The sequence below is a fragment of the Balaenoptera ricei genome, chromosome 6, assembly GCF_028023285.1.
Source record: "Balaenoptera ricei isolate mBalRic1 chromosome 6, mBalRic1.hap2, whole genome shotgun sequence".
NCBI classification, from domain to species: Eukaryota; Metazoa; Chordata; class Mammalia; order Artiodactyla; family Balaenopteridae; genus Balaenoptera; species Balaenoptera ricei.
The window spans coordinates 55,009,625-55,029,607 of NC_082644.1; the positions used below are offsets into that span (position 1 = coordinate 55,009,625).

Here is a 19,983-nt window from a genome sequence, read left to right on the forward strand (position 1 = left end):
GTTGTAGGAAGAGGGCTCGTCAGGAGAAAAGGCACAGAGTCCGCAGCGTGGCCATCAGCTGAAAGGATCAGGACACAGGCCTGCAGCCACCCAGGATACTTTCCACTTTTAGAAAATGTATTTTTGGTTACTTGCTTTTCTCCTTTGCAGTCCCTGTGTGTGATCTCTGAGTTCCAGTGCCCAGTGAAGCATGGTTTACTGTTAGCATTCCACAAGCATTTATTGAGAAATGCAAGGAAGGAAGGAAGGAAGGAGGGAGGGAGGGAAGGAAGGAAGGAGGGAGGGAGGGAAGAAGGAAGGAAGGAAGGAGTAGAACAGAAGGAAATGCTATAAGGATAATTTCAGGTCACAAAGAATTTTGGGCCTCATATTTGCTCTAATTTTTGAACCTGAAACCCAATTAAAATCTTTCTACAATAAACCAAAGATGAAAAGTTTACAACGAAACTAAGTAGCTACCAAAGGAAAGAAACTTTGGCTCTTTTCTACAGACATGTTTATTTTCACATATTTACTCAAAGTTGTATTTGTCACTACAATGCATTTGTTCCCTCTGAAAGAGGGCGAGGGGTGGGGGTCAGGGGGATTGCTGCCTTTGGCTAGAGATCCACCAGCAGGAAGGACATGTACTTTATAACACATACACACATGCCATAAGATTTGCAAATGATCTTACATTTGCTCGGTAGCCAAAAGAGGCAAAGAATGAGAATAAAAACAAATGTGTTTTAGCAACATCAAGTCCAACTTTTCCATCTTCCCCATGAGGAAAATGTGTATTATGAAACTCTAGGACTCTCACAACCTCACCCCATACAGCCCTGGAACTGGGAATTTATGAATTATTTTGGCTAGAGACAAAAGCTCTTCGATATGCCTGTATCACCCAGATGTCCACTGCAAAATGAGGGCCTGGAGAATCACAACATTTTTCTTTAAAACCATTCATATTCAGAGCAGTTTTAGACTCCTCTTCCTATCTAACAGCAAAATGGGCCACACATTCGATTTGGAGTTGAAGGGCACCTTAGACATTCTTTCAATATAAACATTTATTGAACACCTATTCTGTTCCAGGCACTGTCCACTTGACATCGTAGATGAGCCACCTAAATCCCAGAGAAACTGAGAACCTAATCCTACATCACACAGCTAGAAAAGAGTGGGGTCAATATTCAAAATTAGTAGTTTGATTAAAAAAAAAAATAAAGGGGATAATCCACAAAATAGGATAAAGTTTCTATCAGAGGCAATGAGACACACGGTTTTTCTTAAGAGTCAGGTTCCCAAATAGGTGACTGTTTCCCATAGGAAAGGATCTCTATCTTGACTAATGAGTCCTACCGCAAAGCCAAGGTAGAGCTTGGCCCGGAAGCTATTTGAGCTTGGCATGTGTAGTTATGGGCTTCAGCTGATGATCACACATAAATATGATGTTACTTAGCGTTCTGTACTTATTTTTTTCTGTCTCTAGGTAAAGTATCCATTCCCCAATGTATGTAATTCTGGTATCTCTCTTTTTTTGTTTTCTCTTAATATCTTGTGTTCTTTTATTTCAATCTCTCTCTCTCTCATTCTCACAAACACACACGCACGCACACACGTAGGCACATACCCTTTCGTCCCTTTATCCCGCACCCCCCATCCCCAGTGGTTGAAACTAAGCAAAACAGAGTTAGATAAACTCCTCTCTTCTATTGTATTGATACAAATTGGGATCAAACAGATGAAATAGAATTCAAGGAAGTCTTTCTTTTTTTAGGGGGACAGGGATAATGAATGCTGAATTGAAGGTGGAAAGTTAAACTCTATGGTTAAGTAATTTAATGAAATTGAGGGGAAGTTGACCTCAGAGAAATTGCATAAACCACCCCAGTCACTGGGAATTAACTTAGTCACTAACAACCTGGAGGTTTAAAGGGTCATATCTATAAGCTTAATAATGGAATGGAAGAAAATTTCAGAAATCACTAAGTCTATTCGCCACTTTGGGCAAGGTTGATCTTGAGTAATACTAGACAACTGGAGAACTACACAGAAAGGTTATTGCTGTGGCTCACAGGAGTATAGAGGAAATCACTACTTTTATGTCCTGACATGCTGGTGTCCATGACTTTTCCTCCCACACTGCAGATTAAGTCATTCTATAAAAACCTGAATGAGGAAGTTAAACATAAAGAAATCTCTTTATCAGAAAATATCTTCTTTTCTTCATAACCCCAACCTCTAAATTCTCAGAAAGCTGGAGACAAACCTCATCATTTCACTATCATGCCCTCCAATAGAGCAGCAATTCTAACACTGGATACACATTAAAGTATTTGGAGAGCTTTTACAAAATTATTGATGGCAGGGCTCCAACCCCAGAGATCCTAATTTAATTGGTCTTCAGTGGAGCCCAGATATTTGTATTTTTTATAAAGCTTTCCAGGTGACTCTAAAGTACAGCCGGGGTTAAGAACCAGCGCTACAGATGTATTACCTATTTACAGAACTGGGGGAAATTCTCTTAGTTCTTAAAATATCTAGCAACTATAATCAGTAGAAACTCAATATAATCAGTAGAAACTTAATAATATGATAAATTCCCAACAGCAAACTCTTGTCCCTTGGGCTTTATATCCTTAGTTACACCTAGAAATTTGCCTAATACATAGTAGATGTTCAATAAATATTTATTAAATGAATGCATGAAAATTGAGATTCAGTCTTAAAGGTCATATGTTTCTGAGAATTTATTCATTTTTTTCTGGGTTTTCCTATTTTTTGGCATATAATGGTTCATAATAGTCTCTATCACCCTTTTAATTTCTGAAGCATCCATTGTAATGTCTCCTCTTTCATTTCTGATTTTATTTATTTGCATCTTCTCCCTTTTTTTCCCCTCAGTCTGGCTAAGGGTTTGTCAATTTCATCTTTTCAAAAAACAAACTCAGTTTAGTTGATCTTTTCAATTGTTTTTCTATTCTCTGATTTGTTTTTGCCCTAGTTCTTATTATTTCTTTCCTCTGCTAACTGTGGGCTTAGTTTGTTCTCCTTTTTCTAGTTCAGGCCAGTAACAAACAAAAATATTGAAGCAGTAATCTAAAACCTCCTGACAAAGAAAAGCCCAGGACCAGATGGCTTCACAGGTGAATTCTACCAAATATTTTAAAAATAATTAATGCCAATCTTTCTTAAACTCTTCCAAAAAACAGAAGAGGGAATACTTTCAAACTCAGAAACTGAACAAGAAAAACAAAGCTGGAGGCATCACATTTCCTGGTTTCAAACTACATTACAAAGTTATAGTAATCAATACACTATGTTACTGGGACAGAAACAGGCATATAGACCAATGGAACAGAATAAAGAGCCTGGAAATATACCTGTGCTTATACAGTCAACTAATCTTTGACAAGGTGCCAAGAACACACAATGGGGAAAAGATAGTCTCTTCAATAAATGGTATTAGGAAAACTGGATAGCCACGTGCAGAAGAATTAAACTGTACCCTCATCTCACACCAAGTACCAAAAATTAACTCAAAATAGATGAAAGACTTAAATATAAGTCTTTAAACTGTAAAACTACTAGAAGAAAACATAGGAAAAAAGCGCCTTGATACTGGTCTTAGCAACAATTCTTTGGTCATGACAGCAAAAACACAGGCAACTAAGACAAAAATTGACAAGTGAAGTTGCATCAAACTAAAAAGCTTCTGTACAGCTAAGGAAACAATCAACAGAGTGAAAAGCCAACCTACCTAGTGGAAGAAAATATTTACAGACCATATGTTTGACAAGGGGTTAATATCCAAAATATATTTTTAAAAAACTCATATAACTGAAGAGTAAAAAAAAATCCCAAATAACCCAATTTAAAAAATGGCCAGAGGACCTGGATAGACATTTCTCAAAAAAAGACGCACAAGTGGCCAAAAGATACATGAAAAGATGTTCACCATCACTACCATCAGGGAAATGCAAATCAAAACCACAAGGAGATATCACTCACATCTGTTAGAATGGTTATCATCAAAAAGATAAGTGGGAGAGGAGGTAGAGAAAAGGGAGCCTTATGCACTGGTGATGGAAATGTAAATTGGTAAAGGCATTATGAAAAGCTGTATGGGGATTCCTCAAAAAATTAAAAATAACTAGTATATGACCCAGCAATTTCACTACTGGGTATATACCCAAAGGAAATGAAATCTGGATCTCGAATAGGTATACACCTGTGTTCATTGTAGCATCACTCATAATATAGCCAAGCTATGAAAACAACTTAAAGGTCCCTTGATGAATGAATGGATAAAGAAAATGTGGTATGTACATACAATGGGGTATTATTTAGTCTTAACAAAGATGGGAATCCTGCCATTTGTGACAACACAGATGAACCTGAAGGACATCATGCTGAGTGAAATAAGCCAGACACAGAGAGACAAATACTGAATGATCTTGCTTACATGTGGGACCTAAAATAGTAAAACTCATAGAAGCAGAGAGCAGAATAGTGGTTGCCACGTGCAGAGGAGGGGGGGGAAATGAGGAGATGTTGGTCAAAGGGGACAATGTTTCAGTTGTGCAAGATGAATGAGTTCTGAAGACCTAAAGTACAGCATGGTAATGACAGTTAACAATGCTGTATAGCATCCTTGAAATTTGCTAAGAACATAGATCTTAAATCTTCTTAACACACACACACACACACACACACACACACACACACACTACGGAGATGGGATGGATATGTTACTTAGCTTGACTGTGGTGATCTTTTCACAATGTACACATTTATCAAAACATCAAGTTGTACACCTTAAATATATATTATTTTTACATGTCAAAGATACCTCAATAAAGTAGTTTAAAAAAAAAGAAAACTGAGTAGAAATAAAAAACTTCAGAAAAGCTATTGAACAAACCAAATAAGGAATTTTTAAATAAACAGAAAAAGACAGCCAAGAGTTACAAATTCCCAATATGGCTAGTAAAGGTTATGGACACTAAACACATTTCCACCATCTTTTATTTCAACAAACAGGTTTCTGGGACAAACCAGGCCATAAATTGGCCCCAAACATTCAGTCATTGGCCTTAGTGTATTTTCCTCCTGAAAGAACATCAGATCTTGGAACAAAACATCCCTTTAAGATATATGACCTGGAATATTAGAAATCCTGGTAATACATTTAGAATAGGCTTTGACCCAAAAAGTTAAAGGAAGGCAACTGCAAACTCTTAAACATATATCCCAAAGTGTGAAATCTCCTCTAACACAATGAAAAGATCACCTCATATAAATGACATGACTAGTCGGACTCATTCTGAACTTGTACATCTTTCTGTTAAACAAACCTCAAACATTTCCAAGGAAAACAAGGCTGATAACACACAACATTTGATGAAGAATAACAGATAAATCTTGCTTTGGGGCTCACTTGTGCTGGAAGTCCTAAAACCTCTTAAGTCTTGTGAACCTTAATTGGATGTTATGACAGAGATGAGGTGAATTGAAAAGAAAAAACATCTGTTTAAGAAGCCAAATCTTAACATTAAAATTTTCCTTTTGGTATTTATTATTATACACCAAATCTTAAAATTAAAATATTTCTTTCAGTGTTTATTGTTATGCAGTGTATAAATTATTTGCTAACTAAAGCTTATATTCATGTAAGTATCAATATTATTATGGGAGAAAAATTGTATTTGCAATTAAAAACAAAATCAGAGGAGTTAGCTTATTTTCCCTTAGCACAATTATTATGAAATGACAAGTCTGAATGATCTTCCCCATTCCTGTGAGATAATCTTCCTTGGGATATTTATTTTAATTTTTTTGCACTTATATTGACAACATTCTGGCAGCCACATCCCTTTGGAATAATATCACAATCTTAATTTTTTTAGGCACCTCTATAGCGTGATGATTTTTATCTCTTGTTCATCTAATAATTTTGTTCAACTCAAAAAATTTTTATTCAACTCAAGAATTCAATTCAAAATTTATTAACTTTTTAAAATGTTTTCATCCTTTATAGGTATGCCTCTTTCTTTTGTTATTTGGATATCTATGAAGTCAACAAGTATTTCATTTAATCAGTTGGGATTTAACAAAATATTCGTACTCTTAATGTATTAAATACCTATTGTATTAATTTATGAATCCATAGTATTAATTAGTCTGGAGATTAATTTGCCATTTCAGAAAGTGAAAAAAGGTCATAAAAGACCTTTAAATCTTCTTCAGCCACCAATGCAAAGGCTGACACTACACTTAAGAGTATCAGCTGACTCACTCACTGCTATCTTTTTTTTTTTTCTAAAAGATATCTGCACCGCCATGTTCAGTGCAGCATTATTTTTTTTTTTAACATCTTTATTGGAGTATAATTGCTTTACAATGGTGTGTTAGTTTCTGCTGTATAACAAAGTGAATCAGCTATACATATACATATATCCCCACATCTCTTCCCTCTCGCGTCTCCCTCCCACCCTCCCTATCCCACACCTCTAGGTGGTCACAAAGCACCGAGCTGATCTCCCTGTGCTATGCGGCTGCTTCCCACTAGCTATCTAATTTACATTTGATAGTATATATAAGTCCATGCCACTCTCTCACTTCGTCCCAGCTTACTCATCCCCCTCCCTGTGTCCTCAAGTCCATTCTCTACGTCAGCGTCTTTATTCCTGTCCTGCCCCTCGGTTCTTCAGAACCATTTTCTTTTTTTTTAGATTCCATATATATGTGTTAGCATACGGTATTTGTTTTTCTCTTTCTGACTTACTTCACTCTGTATGACAGACTCTAGGTCCATCCACCTCACTACAAATAACTCAATTTCGTTTCTTTTTATGGCTGAGTAAATGAGCTGCAGTTTACACCTTTGACCTTGATCTTGGCACAGACCTAATATAGGGGTACATGTGATGTTAGACACATTATTCTTAAGTGCCTTATGCATCTGGAACTCCTTTCAGGCAAAAAGCTAAATGACCTGGCTGAAGACAAACCTAGAGCTCTCAGAGACACATCTTTAGTATCAAATTTTTAAAAAATATGCTTAAGTCATTTAGGTTGCAGAAGGATCATTTCCACTAAACAACACACCATACGAGGTCAACCAGACAAATGAATTTGCTAAAAATATGATTTCAGAGTATTTAGTGGGAGAGGTGGAAAACTGGAGAGAGGAGAAGCAGCTTCTCAAGGTAGTCGGTACATTGTTTAATTCATGTGTAATAAAACAAAGGACCATCACAAAGTATAAGTAGGTAGAGTCTGTTTTTTAATTAAAAAAAAATAAAAGCAGACATTATATACCACTTGGTGATTAGCAACAACTGCATTATTAGAGTTACTCAATGAAACCTAATGGAATCTTACAGAAATTAGCAAAAGTTGTAGAAAAAATTTTATACAGTGCCTTCCTTTATTGCTCAAATCAAGTTTGCAGCAAAAGGCAATAATCAATGCTGCAATATCAGAAATTGGGAAAATCAAGCACTGCTTACTTTCTGTGAGCCTAGAAAAAAGACAGGGGAGAAGCCAAGGAAAGGATTCTGCTCAGTATCTTCCTGGGTCAGGGCTGTTTTCCCAGCATTAAGTACTGCCAGTTGAGAATGAAGGATTTTATATTTAATGCTTGTTTATATTTTCACTGTGCTTTGCCTCCACTGATTTTTTTTTTTTCCCAAAAGATCAGAGAAGATGTTCTATACTCAGGGGATTAACCAAGCCTCCTCCAAGCTCCCAATCCATCAGGGAACATACTTAGCTCCAGAAGTTGAGCCACTGTCATCTATTCCATAAAATCTGACTATTTTAGCTTCCATTACAGTTCTATCATATTGGGAATAATTACTATCTGATATCAGACCTAAATGTGACCTATGAGATCATATCACCAGGGCTAGAAAATGGGCCTGGCAGGTTAACTCATCAGGTGGATGGGAGTTACTTGGGCTGAATTGGAATGCTAACTATTACATTACAACACACATTCTAGTTACCTGCTGGGCCTCTAAAGACATATACATTCATAACCTCTGACCTTTCCCAAGAGTTATAAGGTGACTAAATTGAATTTGGATGCCTAAATATGGAGTGGAGAGATGAGAGAAAACTCATTATGTCCATTAACCATCAGAAATGAATTGCCACAGAAGACTATCCATGGTAGATTGCCAAAATGGTCCCAATTCTTTACCTGCCCTACATCGCATGGCTTTCCTTGTAACATTTTTGCTCTCGCACATTGACTTTGGACTTGGCTAGGTAACTTACTTTGGCCAATGTACATCTTTTAAAAAAATTATGACAGGACTATTTATCTGTGCCCGACATATATTTTGACACCATTCTTCAACGGGGCTTGTGTTGTGAAGTGACTTTATGCTGAACTGTACTGATTTCTGGTTCTCTTGAGAAAAACAACACATAGGTTGATTCAGCTGTGCAGTCGCTTCTTTTACTATTTCTTTATGTTCTTACCAGATCTGGAAATGCCATCTGTTTGAAGATTTTTTTCTTTTTCTTCAAATCCCTAAAGAATAGGTGGTCCACTTCTCTCCCCATTCTTTTTTTACTTCCTATCCACACCAGTATGAGTTTACTGAATGTGTTTTTTCAATATTTGAGAGTCAAATAGGGACATATATACATTCATAATTTTAGAATTTACATTCTACTTTTTCAGTTCATTATAAGTAGATGACAGCCCTGACCCAAAGATGACACTGGGACCTCCCATAGTATCTTAATAAAATCCTAATGATTGGAGCCTTAATTCACTAGGTGACAAAAATGGTAGTTTTGAATATAACAGGACATCAATATTTGATGATTTGCCAGATGACAGACTTTCACTTGTGGTTTTAATTCATTCCTGAAGTTGTTTCTCAGTCTCTCACTCAGTACAAGGTTTTCACAATGTAACATTCACATCACTGAGCCAATGTGAAAGTTCCCATACATTTCTTACCAGCTTTGTGAGATACGTGTTTTGGCTCATCCCTACAGAATATTCAAGCATGCTTACTTGGGCAAACTACATAATAGGAACATTCCAAATTTGTACCTTTTGGCTTTACCGATGTGTGTTTATCATGAGTTATGCCCCACAGTGCTATCACCATGTAGCATCACGTAGTACAGATTTAGGAAGTTTTTGATATTCATGATTAAGAGAACAGGTGAATCATTAGGATGAAAAGTCTATTCTTTCTTATCGGCTCACAGATCTGGTTTGATATGAAGCTGGCCTCCAATGAAGACAAACTCGCTAGTGGATTCAACCAACAGACTGATCTTCAGTGTAGACCCAAACACCAGAATGGCTAAATACCAGAATTGATCTGGTATCTTTCAAGATATGCCCTTTGGTCATTTTCCCCCTGGGTATGTTATTTCCACTTGGGCCTCTCTGGAACCAAAACGATATCTAGTTATCAATGGATTCAGTGAGGAAATATCTATTGAGCTCTTAATATCTCTCAGACCCTGTGCAGACCTGGGGGATATGGAAAAAAGTAAGACCTGGACCCTGATTTCAAGAAATTCTCACTCTTATTAGAATAAGTTGACATTTTCCTGAAACTATATCTCACCACTTTCTGCTGTTCATGAAAGGTCTAGAAGAATCAGCAGATACATAATCTTTCCTTCTTCTGTTTCATGTTTTATTTATAATATATAGTAATTTTGATCAAACCTCTTCCTTGCCACATATAACACTTTTCACTGTCGAATAAAATCTTTCATTAAAAAAATATTACCATAGTACTTTGTATTTTATAGTTTGGAGAAAAATCTAGTCATAGACCACACAGTTCAAGAAGCAGTTTTGAATTATTATTATTATTCTAAGTAAAGACTTTCCATTCTAACACCTCCAGCCTTTTCCTTTCAGCTTAGGAACTGTTAGCCACTCTTACTTCCCCTTTCATCATCTCTCCCAGTGTTCATGCCCCAATTTCCACTGCACTTTCTATTCTTCCAAATCTCATAATATGTAAAACTCATCATTCAGGAAACAGAATTACCTTGGGGAACTTCTGGCCATTATAATATCTAAAGAAACCAAATCAATATATCCTTCATTTGCAAACTACTTGGTAACATTGGAATCCAACATAATATGCTATTAACGTTAATATTTTTGTTATTATTGTCACCATAATTAAGATGGTACCAAAAGTATAATATATTATGGAGCTATAAATGCTAGATCCATTTCTAATAATAAATTTTCCTTCCAGTTCTAACATGAAAACAGATAAGAAAATTTGCTTGGTGAATGAGATAAATTCTATATTGCTTATCATATAAGGGTATCTAAATACTTAGCTGGAGATGGTCATATTTAATTCTTTGGACCTTCCTTTCATTCCTTCATCTGGATTTGTGTGCAACAAAATGCTCTGCATTTCTCCAAAAGTATGCCTCCAACCTGCTCCCTCGGGGTCTTGCAAAAGCCCCAGGCTGTGGGTTCAGGACTTACTTGCTGCTGAGGCAGCGCCTCAGCGAGTAGGAGGCCCCTCCACCGCAGGTGCGTGAGCACTCACTCCACGGGCCCCAGGCGTCCCACAGGCCGTCCCGGTCCTCCTCAGAGCGTGCGGTCCTGGAGCTCTGTGAGGAACGAGAGGATGGTCAGTATGAGTCCTCAGTGAACGCGGAAATGTGCGTCCTAAAGCGTGGGTGGTCTGTGTGTCTGTACATGCTGGCCTTGCTGAGGATGAAGACGGGTTCAGATTCTCAGATTCTTTCCAATTTAATACTGTGCATATGTTTAGGGAGAGGGATATTTGAGTTCAAGGACCCTGGGCTGTGACTGAAAAGGGCAAGGGACTGCATTTATGGGAGTGAACAGAAAAAGGTGGCCAGAAATAAGAATCTGGGTCAGAGGAAGATAGATTGCACTGAAGTCACAGTTTTGCCCAGGGTTCATGAGTCTCCTCTTTTGTTGCTTTGTGAAGAGAGAAGCTGCACTCAGAGATGTTTCTGCTCTGAGAAGATTGGCATGTGCATACCAGCACTGCTTTCCAAAATTTAACATTTTATACAACTGACTCTTTTTTTAAATGAAGCAGCATCATTCCTAGTTTTCAGATGTGTTAATGAGAATAATTGCATGAAGTAACTTCAGTAACGCAAGGATTGGCTCCAGACAGACAGATTTGCTTGTTATTGACAGACTTCCTAGTGAAATCTGCATTTACTGTAAGGAAAATTGTTATGTGTAGGTCTCCATGTAGTGCTTCACATTTCTTAGAAGAGTTAAAGAGAAAATTTGTGCCAGTTACATAATAGAATAATAATAATAGTTAATAGAACAGGTTCTGAAGTTAGAAACTGCCTGGGTTTGGATATGGATTCTGTTTTTTAAGTAATTATATGTCCTTGTACAAGTAACTTACCACCTCCCTACACTTCAATTTCCCTTTCTATAAAATGGGGATAATATTATAACCATGACACTACATTCACGTGTGTGCATGCACACACACACAAAACACACACACACACACACACACTGTAGAAAGACTAGTTATACAAACTAAACTTAGGACTAGTTTCAGAGTAAATCACAAATAAATATTACCTATAATTATTATGTTATTATAAATTGAGAATGTGTCACATATGTACATTCACAGTTGTATTAGTCTGCTCATGTTGCCGTAACAAAATACCAGCCTGGGTGTTTTAAACAATAAAAATTTATTTTTCCACAGTTCTGGAGTCAAAGTCCGAGACTAGGATGCCAGCATGGTTGGCTCCCAGTGAACACTTTCCTTTTGGGTTACAGATGGCTTCTTTGTCACTATGTGGTCACATGACCTCCACTTTATGTGAGTAAGAGAGGGAGGGCAAGCTCACTGGTGTCTCTTGTTAGAAGGGCACTAATCTCATCATGAGGGCCCCATCCTCACCACCTCATCTAACCCTAATTATCTCCTAAAGGCTCCATCTTCAAATAACATCACATTGGGCAGGAGGGCTTCAACATATGAATTTGGGGGGGATACAACTCAGCCCATGGCAAGAGTTCTACAAATAGCTAGTATAAACTGTGGCCAAGTTACTTTACTGAATAAACCAAGTGATACCCGTATAGTAAAGGTGGTATTGCTTCATGTCAATAACATACACATGACAAATGTTAAAATTTCAAAACTATTTATATTTGGAAAAAGCAAACTGTAAAGAAAATGTGCATGATAGGCAATATGACGGTTCATCTTCAGTTTTTTTCTCTAAGGAGAGAGCATAGGCAGTGTATAACATTGGAAGAGCATGGAATACAGAGGCGACAGGAGGGTAACCTCTTATAAAGCATTGTGAGAACTTGAGATGATGCAAGTAAAATTACCAGCATATAGTAGGCTCTATAAATGGTAGCTCTTAAAGACTTTCTCACGCCCTATCTAGTTATACTCAAGGCTATATCATCCAATTAGGAGGAGCTCCTGAAAAAGAAAAGCACATTGTTTCACCCGTAGAAAACTATTTATTTTGCAGTAATGGGATTCTTTATAAATATGTTGCTATGGGGCTCATTTGTCAAACTGACTACTCCTTGGAACTTTTACAGCCTGTATAAATGGAGCCACAAACCTGGCCTGAGAGTATTATATCAAGGATTGTCTAGCTGGTGCATGCTATATTTAGAGTCCCAAATCATTTGAAATAAGCAGTAGGATAGATAGTGGTTAGAAGTAGAGACTACAGACGTCCTCAGCCTGGAGTGGAATATTGGCTCCAGGGCCTCCCAGCTGTGATGTTCTTGTGCTTCACTTTTCTTATCATAGAATGGAGATAATAAAAACTATCTACATCACTGAGACATTGTGAGGATTAAAATAGTTAATATATAAAAAGCACATAAGGCAGAAATAATCCAAGTGTCCATGGGGGGATGAATGGATAAACAAAATACGCTATAGTCATACAATGGAATATTATTCAGCCTTAAAAAGGAAGGAAATTCTGACACACGTTACAACATGGATAAACCTTGAGGACATTATGCTAAGTGAAGTAAGCTAGATACAAAAGGATGAATATTATATGATTTCACTTACAGGAGGTACCTAGAGTAGTCAAATTCATAAAGACAGAAAGTCGAATGGTGGTTGCTAGGGGTTGGGGGGAGGGGGGAATGGGGAGTTATTGTTTAATGGATACAGAATTTCAATTTGGTAAGAAGAAAATAATTCTGGAGATCGATGGTGGTGATGGCCACATAACAATGTGAATGTATTTACTGCCACTGAACTGTACACTTAAAAATGAGGAAGACAGTATATTTTATGTTGTATATACTATGCCACAATAAAAACAAATACATATGCACATTTTAAAAAGCTCACAGGGCCTAAATAATAAATACTATGTAAGCATTTGATGCTATTATTAACATTATTATTTAATATTACTTATTAACATCATGGGTAGCAGTGCTTTTTTTTTTTCTGCTGAGCTTAGTTGAAACACTGCACTATGTAAGGTTCATCTTTCTTAAAACCCTGACTTTCCCATAGCAGAACCTTCCAGTCTCCTGCCACATGACACTGACCTGGTGATATGACCTGCCAGGAGCTTGAGGTTCCTATAAATGCAGCATTGAATAGGAAACAGAAACACATTGGTTACCCCCAAACCTGTCCTTTCTAAAGGAAGTATTTACTGAGCTCCAAAGCCTGGTTTTTAGGGTTAATAAAACCAATCTCTAATCACAGCAATACGGGGTACTCTGTTTCCAAGCTTAATACACTAGTGAGGGAGGAAAGACCCTTTGCCATTTAAATATACATACCGAGTCTCTTGCTCACCCAGTAAATTCATTCCTCAGATTTTTAAAAAGTTTATTGTGCACCTCCTGGCTCCCATTTTGTTTGCTCTGTGTGACTCGAAGATGGTTCTGTTGAGAGAGTATTTGCCTGATGCAGTAATTATTTCCGTGACACACATGCACTGTACAATGCAATTTCCCTTATTTTATTAAAATTCAATCTGACTGAGATGAAAACCAGCATCACAAATGCTAGCCTGCATGAAGTAATTAAACTAAGCAAGATGAGTGATTACAAATTATGATACTATCCAATTACTACAACTGAAAAAAAAAATTCCACATGCGGCATTCACATGTGAACTCTACTTCCATGTGAGGTAAGAACACCAGAATGCCAAATCCTGCAGCAGTTTCTCTCTGGCGGCTCTCTGGATAAGATATTTAGGAAATAATGTATGGCTGAGATTTGGTTTTTCTAGAGAAGCAGATTGTTTCAAACTCTGTGCTAAAGTTGCTTGATATTTTTCATGTGCCTTGTCTGGAGAGGCACTAAAATGGCTCTAAGGTGAGGGTTCACTGACTAAACATCTTACCTCATCACCAGTTACAAGTTTCCACACAACTAGACATATTAGATGCCCACATTTCTCTGAAGGACATTGCACGCTAGCCCAGAAGAAAGCCATGGACCTATTCCTTAAACTGGAACAAACTCCAACTTTTCTTTTAACCAGCAGAATAAACATAATTCATTTCAACTGAATTCATGTTTAATGTTAGAGAAAGTAATTTTCCTCCTCTTTAACTGTGCCAGATTTTTACATCTATAACCAGAAATGACATTTCAGCAATGCCTTGCAGGTCATTTAAGACACAGAAGCATTTGCTTATTACAGTTGTTAAGAGGGCCTTCATTATAAATAACTTTCGTGCTTAGTCCAGGTGGGACTCATGTTTATTACTCTCTTGTTGTGGAATGTGCATTCCACTTCACAGTAGCATTTTTTAAAAAGTGTAAACTTTGAATTGCATCTAGGAAGAAAAACTGAAGCAGAAGAAAACAGGAATAGATAATGAGTTGCCTAGAGGCAATGCTGATTGCTTCTGAAACCAAAATTCTAAGCTTTCCCATTACTTCCCAACCAGTGTTTCTCGATTTGATTTCCATCACATAAACCTAATATTTTAATGTCAATGTCTCAGAAACAAGGTCATGAATGTTATAAAAACACAGTGATCAAGAGATTATTCCTGACCACTGCTAGAAATTTCAGCAACAGTGTCAGGTGAGACGATGGTCTTTAGCTACTAATTGACGGAGAACTAAAGTGCAACCATTAAATTCTGTATGTAAGCCAAGGTTTCACCAATAGGGGATTTATCAGAAAAGGTCAAAACTGCATCTGATATTGAACTTGAGGGGAAAGCCCATTATAAATTTCCTTCTTAGTATAGCACTTATTTTTTTCTATAGTCACTGGATGGGTTAGAATGGATAACTGGCACCTCCTTTGAGTTGACATTTCAGAAATCTAGTGAACACTGAGAGGAGAAAGGCCTGAGTCTTGGTTCTATAATCCTATGAAAATTGAATACATCCCTTGAGTTATTCAATTTAAAAAAAGTCTAGCTATTTCTAGATCTTTGGTGCCACATGATGACCTTTGAATGTAGCACTGATGATGACTCCTAAGTCAACTACAGTTGACCCTTTAACACTTGGGGGTGAAGGGTGCTGACCTGCACTCAATTGAAAATCTAGTGTAACTTATGGCCGGCCCTCTCTACACGCAGTTCCTCCATATCCACAGGCCATGTAGAGCTACAGTCTTTACTATTGAAAAAATCTGATATAAGTGGGGCCGCGCACTTCAAACCTGAGTTGTTTATGGGTCAACTGTAGTTTCTTGTTAGAAAATTCAGCCATCAACTTCTCAGTTTCCATCCATCCTTGCTCCTGGTCGGTTAAGTGATTCTAAGCCTCAGTCCATGCCAACTGCATGGAATATAGACTGTGGCCGACATCACTGTATACCTCCTAGGAATATTCGAAGAAGATTAGAAGAGCTTCTCTAAATCCATCAACCGCAGAATGGTGTCATTTTCTCGCCATTACTGCATATCTAAACATGGTTTTCATCTGATCATTTTGTGGTTAATTTCAGAGGCAATTGCAGCAACCAGGTCTCAGGTGAACAGCTTTAAGCCTGACAGCTACAAGTAGTTAACAAACTTAGAGTAATCACATGAAGCAATAGTTTCCCTGAACCTCACAGCCCAATAGGCACTTAACCTCAGAATGACCTCCTATGTACCTCCTTATCCAGAACCCTCTTCCACTGGAACCTGAACAGGTTATCAAAGACTTAGGAAAGATGTTGTAGGACAAAGCACAAATTAGCAATAGGAAGACAGAGTTATATCTACTCGGAGATACATACACAGAGTATTTGGAAAATATTTTTTCCAAATGTTGTAACAAGAGGTCAAGTGATACAGAACAAAATGAAAACGAAAGTAGGTTCTGAGGAAATGGATGATAGGTTTTTGTAGACTTGAAGTCTTATAGCAAATGAAGTTATATTATAAGCAAAGTGTTTTTCAGACATCAACAGATCCTCAAAAGTAGCAAAATGGGTAATGGGATGAATGGAAGAGCGATTCTCACTCTTTCAAAATCAGCAAGGAGGTTTTCCTCTTCTCCCAGACAGACAGCATTTAGCTTAAGCCATCTGGACCTGTGTATGTGATGTACTAAATGGATGTCACACACCTCGAAATTAAAAAGGCGGGGGGGCAACTCCTCCAGTGATGAGAGAACCATTTTTCCTGTGCTGTGCCCATGCAATGTGGAGAAATCTATACAGAGGTACATCCCATCTGTGTACCAAGCTTTGGAAACGAATCTGCAGACTTCATTTTTAGCTTCCCTACATCAGGTCCCTATAAATCTTACCTAATCCTTGGCTTCTTTAAGAACTTGGAATACGGGTTCTGCCGCCAACTGTACGTGGTAGGAGTCGTGATGCTCTGCTCCTGAGAGCTTACAGACGTTAAGCAGTAACCGGGCTCTTGTAAAAGTCCATTAGCTTTTTGATGTACTTTCTTAAAGAGCAGGGTGTGTGGATGGATACTGAGGCATGCGCCTTCCCAGATATTCGCTGCTGGCTTTGCTGAGGAAATTTGGATCATCTGGTTCTTATCACAGCTGCACTGCTGGGGAATATGACGAGCTGCCAGTGACACAGTCCACAGTCTTCCAGAGGCCACTACGTGAAGCCTGTCCCTTGCTACTGAGGAGAAAAGTCAGTTCTGTAACAGGGTGGAAAAGCTATCTAGGCCACAGCAGGACTTTTGGGTACCTCTTCTCCTTTTCCTTTTGCTGTGTCCATGCATGCACACACAGGTGCCCCTTTCACATTGCTGTTAGGGCACCTAGCTGCACCAAAACCTAGGGGGTGGGTGGTGAGGGGAAAATGCTGGGATTTATTAAGTACCTATGTGCCAGGAAGTATGCTAGAATTTACATGGATGAGCGTATTTAACCCTCACGATGAGCCATGTCAGGTAGGAGAAGATTTTTCCTATTTTACCAATAAGAAAATTGAGGCTGAGAGAGGTTGAACACCTTGCATCAAGGTACAGGAGAAAGAGCACAGGCTTGGGGGTGGGACAGACCTTCCTAGTCATCTGTTAGTAAACTTGACGAGAGCCCTTTGTTGGATCTCTCTGAGCCTGGGTTTCACCATCTGTGAAATGGGGATATTAATGCTTCTCTTCCTAGGGTGATGGTGAAGATTAACTGGGAAATCATATGTAAGGTGGCTAGTGTAGTTTCCAGCATGTTGGTGTTAATTATTTCATCTCTCCACTCAGGTCACGAACATTTGCCCCCCTGCTCCATTCCCCTCTCCCCTTGCCAAGTCACACAGCCAGTACCTGGTGGGACCACGTTTTTTTTTTTTTAACATCTTTAATGGAGTATAATTGCTTTACAGTGTTGTGTTAGTCTCTGCTGTATAAAAAAATGAATCAGCTATATGTATACGTATATCCCCATATCCCCTCCCTCTTGCATCTCCCTCCCACCCTCCTTATCCCACCCCTCTAGGTGGTCACAAAGCAGCAAACTGATCTCCCTGTGCCATGCAGCTGCTTCCCAATAGCTATCTATTTTACATTTGGTAGTGTATATATGTCAATGATACTCTCTCACTTCGTCCCAGCTTACACTTCCCCCTCCCCATGTCCTCAAGTCCATTCTCTACGTCTGTGTCTTTATTCCTGTCCTGCCCCTAGGTTCATCAGAACCAATTTTTTTTTTGAGATTCCATACATATGTGTTAGCATATGGTATTCGTTTTTCTCCTTCTGACTTATTTCACTCTGTATGACAGGCTCTAGGTCCATCCGCCTCACTACAAATAACTCAACTTCGTTTCCTTTTATGGCTGAGTAATATTCCATTGTATAAATGTGCCACATCTTCTTTAACCATTCATCTGTCAATGAACACTTAGGTTGCTTCCATGTCCTGGCTATTGTAAATAGGGCTGCAATGAACATTGTGGTACATGACTCTTTTTGAATTATGGTTTTCTCAGGGTATATGCCCAGTAGTGGGATTGCTGGTCGTATGGTAGTTCTATTTTCAGTTTTTTAAGGAACTGCCATACTGTTCTCCATAGTGGCTGTATCAATTTACATTCCCACCAACAGTGCAAGAGGGTTCCCTTTTCTCCACACCCTCTCCAGCATTTATTGTGTGTAGATTTTTTGATGATGGCCATTCTGACTGGTGTGAGGTGATACCTCATTGTAGTTTTGATTTGCATTTCTCTAATGATTAGGGATGTTGAGCATCCTTTCATGTGTTTGTTGGCAATCTGTATATCTTCTTTGGAGAAATGTCTATTTGGATCTTCTGCCCATTTTTGGATTGGGTTGTTTGTTTTTTTGATATTGAGCTGCGTGAGCTGCTTGTGAATTTTGGAGATTAATCCTTTGTCAGTTGCTTCATTTGCAAATATTTTCTTCCATTCTGAGGGTTGTCTTTTTGTCTCGTTTATGGTTTCCTTTGCTGTGCAAAAGCTCATAAGTTTCACTAGGTCCCATTTATTTTTGTTTTTATTTCCATTTCTCTAGGAGGTGGGTCAAAAAGGATCTTGCTGTGATTTATGTCATAGAGTGTTCTGCCTGTTTTCCTCTAAGAGTTTTATAGTGTCTGGCCTTACATTTAGGTCTGTAATCCATTTTGAGTTTATTTTTGTGTGTGGTGTTAGAGAGTGTTCTAATTTCATTCTTTTACAAGTAGCTGTCCAGTTTTCCCAGCAGCACTTACTGAAGAGGCTGTCTTTTCTCCATTGTATATTCTTGCTTCCTTTATCAAAGATAAGGTGACAGAGTCAAGATGGTGTACGAGGAGGATGTGGAATTCGTGTCTCCTCACAACTAAGGCACCTACCAGGCACCAGTGGGGGACCACGCACACCTAACGGGGACGGGAGGAACCCCCAGAGACCAGTGATCTCTCCTTTTGGCTTTTCCCCCCCACCCTTTTTTTTTTCTCTTGTGGTTTTATTTTACCTTGTTGCAGTTGTTTCAATAATAGCTTTACTTTTCTTAATATATTTTTTATCTTTCTAATTTTATTTTATTTTTTATTCTTTGATATTGTACTGCTCCTTTTTTTTTTCTTTCTTTCTTCCTTTTTTTTTTTTTTTTTTATAACCACACCACGAAGCTTGTAGGATCTTGGTTCCCAGGCCAGAGGTCAGGCCCCAGCTCCTGTGGTAGGAGCTCCGAGTCCAAACCGCTGGACTAACAGAGAACCTCAGACCCCAGGGAATATCAGTTGGAGTGAGTCCTCCAGGAGGGCCTCATCTCAGCACCAAGACCCAGCTCTATCCAGCTGCCTGCAAGCTCCAGTGCTGGACGTCTCAGGCCAAACAACCAGTAAGACAAGAATACAGCACCACCCATCAAAAAAAAAAAAAAATGAAACATCAAAAAAATATGTTACAGACAAAGGAGCAAGGTATAGACCTACAAGACCAAATAAATGAAGATGAAATAGACAAACTACCTGAAAAAGAATTCAGAGTAATGATAGTAAAGATGATCCAAAATCTCAGAAACAAAATGGAGAAAATACAAGAAACATATACAAGGATCTAGAAGAATTAAAGAGCAAACAAACA

At 38.2% G+C, this 19,983-nt stretch overlaps 1 protein-coding gene across 3 annotated transcripts in view; it reads right to left on the reverse strand.

The window, feature by feature from the left end:
• ADAMTSL1 (ADAMTS like 1) overlaps positions 1-19,983 on the reverse strand; it is a 755,395-nt gene that overhangs the window by 425,405 nt on the left and 310,007 nt on the right. For all 3 annotated transcript variants that reach the window (XM_059924671.1, XM_059924670.1, XM_059924669.1), the window contains exon 2: positions 10,487-10,614. Coding sequence is in view for 2 of the 3 variants with exons in the window: in XM_059924670.1 (XP_059780653.1) it covers positions 10,487-10,614 (128 nt within the window). In the remaining variant the exon portion in view is untranslated. The remainder of the gene's footprint in view (positions 1-10,486; positions 10,615-19,983) is intronic.